Source organism: Pygoscelis adeliae, unplaced genomic scaffold, assembly GCF_000699105.1.
Source record: "Pygoscelis adeliae isolate BGI_AS28 unplaced genomic scaffold, ASM69910v1 Scaffold867, whole genome shotgun sequence".
NCBI classification, from domain to species: Eukaryota; Metazoa; Chordata; class Aves; order Sphenisciformes; family Spheniscidae; genus Pygoscelis; species Pygoscelis adeliae.
This window is the reverse complement of record NW_008825125.1, coordinates 73,517-75,243: the sequence shown is the minus strand read 5'-3', so window position 1 is coordinate 75,243 and position 1,727 is coordinate 73,517. Positions and strand designations below refer to the sequence as shown.

Genomic DNA, 1,727 nt, shown 5'->3' with positions numbered 1-1,727 from the left:
GGGGGTGGGCCGCCCTGCCGGGAAGAGAGAAGTGGTGGGAGCTGAGAGCACACAGCGGGACTTTCGGGGATGCTAAAGGATTCAGCTCAAAGCATGATGTTAATTAATGACTCTTCAATAAATTAAGGAGCGTTTGCCAGGAATGTGGGGCTCTGCCAGAGTGCCAGGAGGGGGGGGCGGCTCATCTGGTATGGGCAGCGGCAGGCAGAGCGCAGGAGCACCACAGGGAGCGGAGGCTTGGCACCTTTGCTTTCCAAAGACAAATACGTGCCGGAGATGATGACTACCACGCGGATCCGGCCCTAATCACTGGGATAAGCGAGACACCAGCTGTCGCTATTGGGAGACGCAGCGATTCAGGGGGTCCCAATTCGGAGGTCCCCTTCCCCGCTCTCCCCCAGGTCGCCCGGTGCTTCCCCACCGCTCTCCCACCCCAGACCCCCCTTGGGAGCAGGGGGCTCCCCATCCCCCAGGGCACGGACATGGGGCAGGTCCCCGGCCCACGGTGGCACCGGTAAGCAGGCTTAGCCCAGCCATTTCTAATGGGTGCCGGGGAGGCAAGGGCTCACTGCTGATCGCTGCTGACCTTGTAAATCAGCCCCAGCCTCCCTCATTAATTACCCAGCACATCGTCAGCCTCCCAAGGACACCCAGGCTCTGTGATATCTCCTCGTTAGGATGATGCGGGTGGGGGGCCACGGAGCTTTAGCTAATTAGGGGGTTGCGATGGTGAGGGTGGGAGCACCGCTGTTGCGTGAGGGTGCTGGGGGATGACAAACTGTTTTCCTGACTGACGTCCCCGTGCAGGGCGCTGGCTGCACGGCACTGGTGGTGGCCGTGGTGGCCAGGAAGCTGGAGCTTACCAAAGCCGAGAAGCACGTCCACAACTTCATGATGGACACGCAGCTGACAAAGCGGGTAAGGTGCCACAGGGGGCGGCGGGATCTGGGGATGCTGGGTACCACGGTGTGAGGAAGGTGTCGGCACCCCTGGGTGTGGGTCCCACAGGTGCCACGGTGGGAGGAAGGTGTCCGAGTGGCTTGGACACAGCGCAGGCACAAGCATTATGGTGAAAGCCAACAGCACCAGCTCTGTATCAGGGATTTAGGTGATGCAGGATGCTTGGCCGCACCCCTGAGAAGAAAAGCCCATGTCTTTTTTCCCTGGGAGGATGCAGACTCTCTCCTCTTACAGAGCATGATCTCACGTAGCTCGGTGTCAGGAAGACAACCGGATTTCAGTGATTCAGCACCTCGCCTGCTGCAGACGAGAGCCACGCCGTGAGGCTCCTGCGGTTTCCATCCCCAAGGAGGGACCCAGAGGCTGCGGCTGCGGTGGGGGGTCCACAGGGTCGCTGGTTGTGCCGGGGTCCAGCGTCGCATCCCCGGCAGCGTGCAGGGGCTGCAGCAGGTCTCTGGGCTCAGCAGCCTCACCATGGCAAAGCGTCAGCAACCCGACAACGCTGCATGATGTAATGGGCTCCACACGCCGGCGGCAGGAGTGATATTTTATATAGGGGATGGTGGTAAAGCAAGCATCAGCGCAGCCCTTGGAAGGGTGACCTCCCAGTGCCGGGATGGGGCGGGGGAACTCTGCTTCGCCCCAGAGAGCAGAGCCCCGGGCAGAGCCGCATGCTGGCCCGAGCCCTGATACCTTGGGGATAGTCGGGGGCCTCGGCGTGGCTGGGAGGGGGAAAGCAAACAGCTGGACAGGCCCGCTCCACCGCG

General features: G+C 61.9%; 1 protein-coding gene across 1 annotated transcript in view; it reads left to right on the top strand.

Moving 5' to 3' along the window:
- LOC103920517 (small conductance calcium-activated potassium channel protein 3) overlaps positions 1-1,727 on the top strand; it is an 8,798-nt gene that overhangs the window by 5,268 nt on the left and 1,803 nt on the right. The window contains exon 3 of the mRNA XM_009328263.1: positions 808-918. Within this exon, the coding sequence (XP_009326538.1) occupies positions 808-918 (111 nt within the window). The remainder of the gene's footprint in view (positions 1-807; positions 919-1,727) is intronic.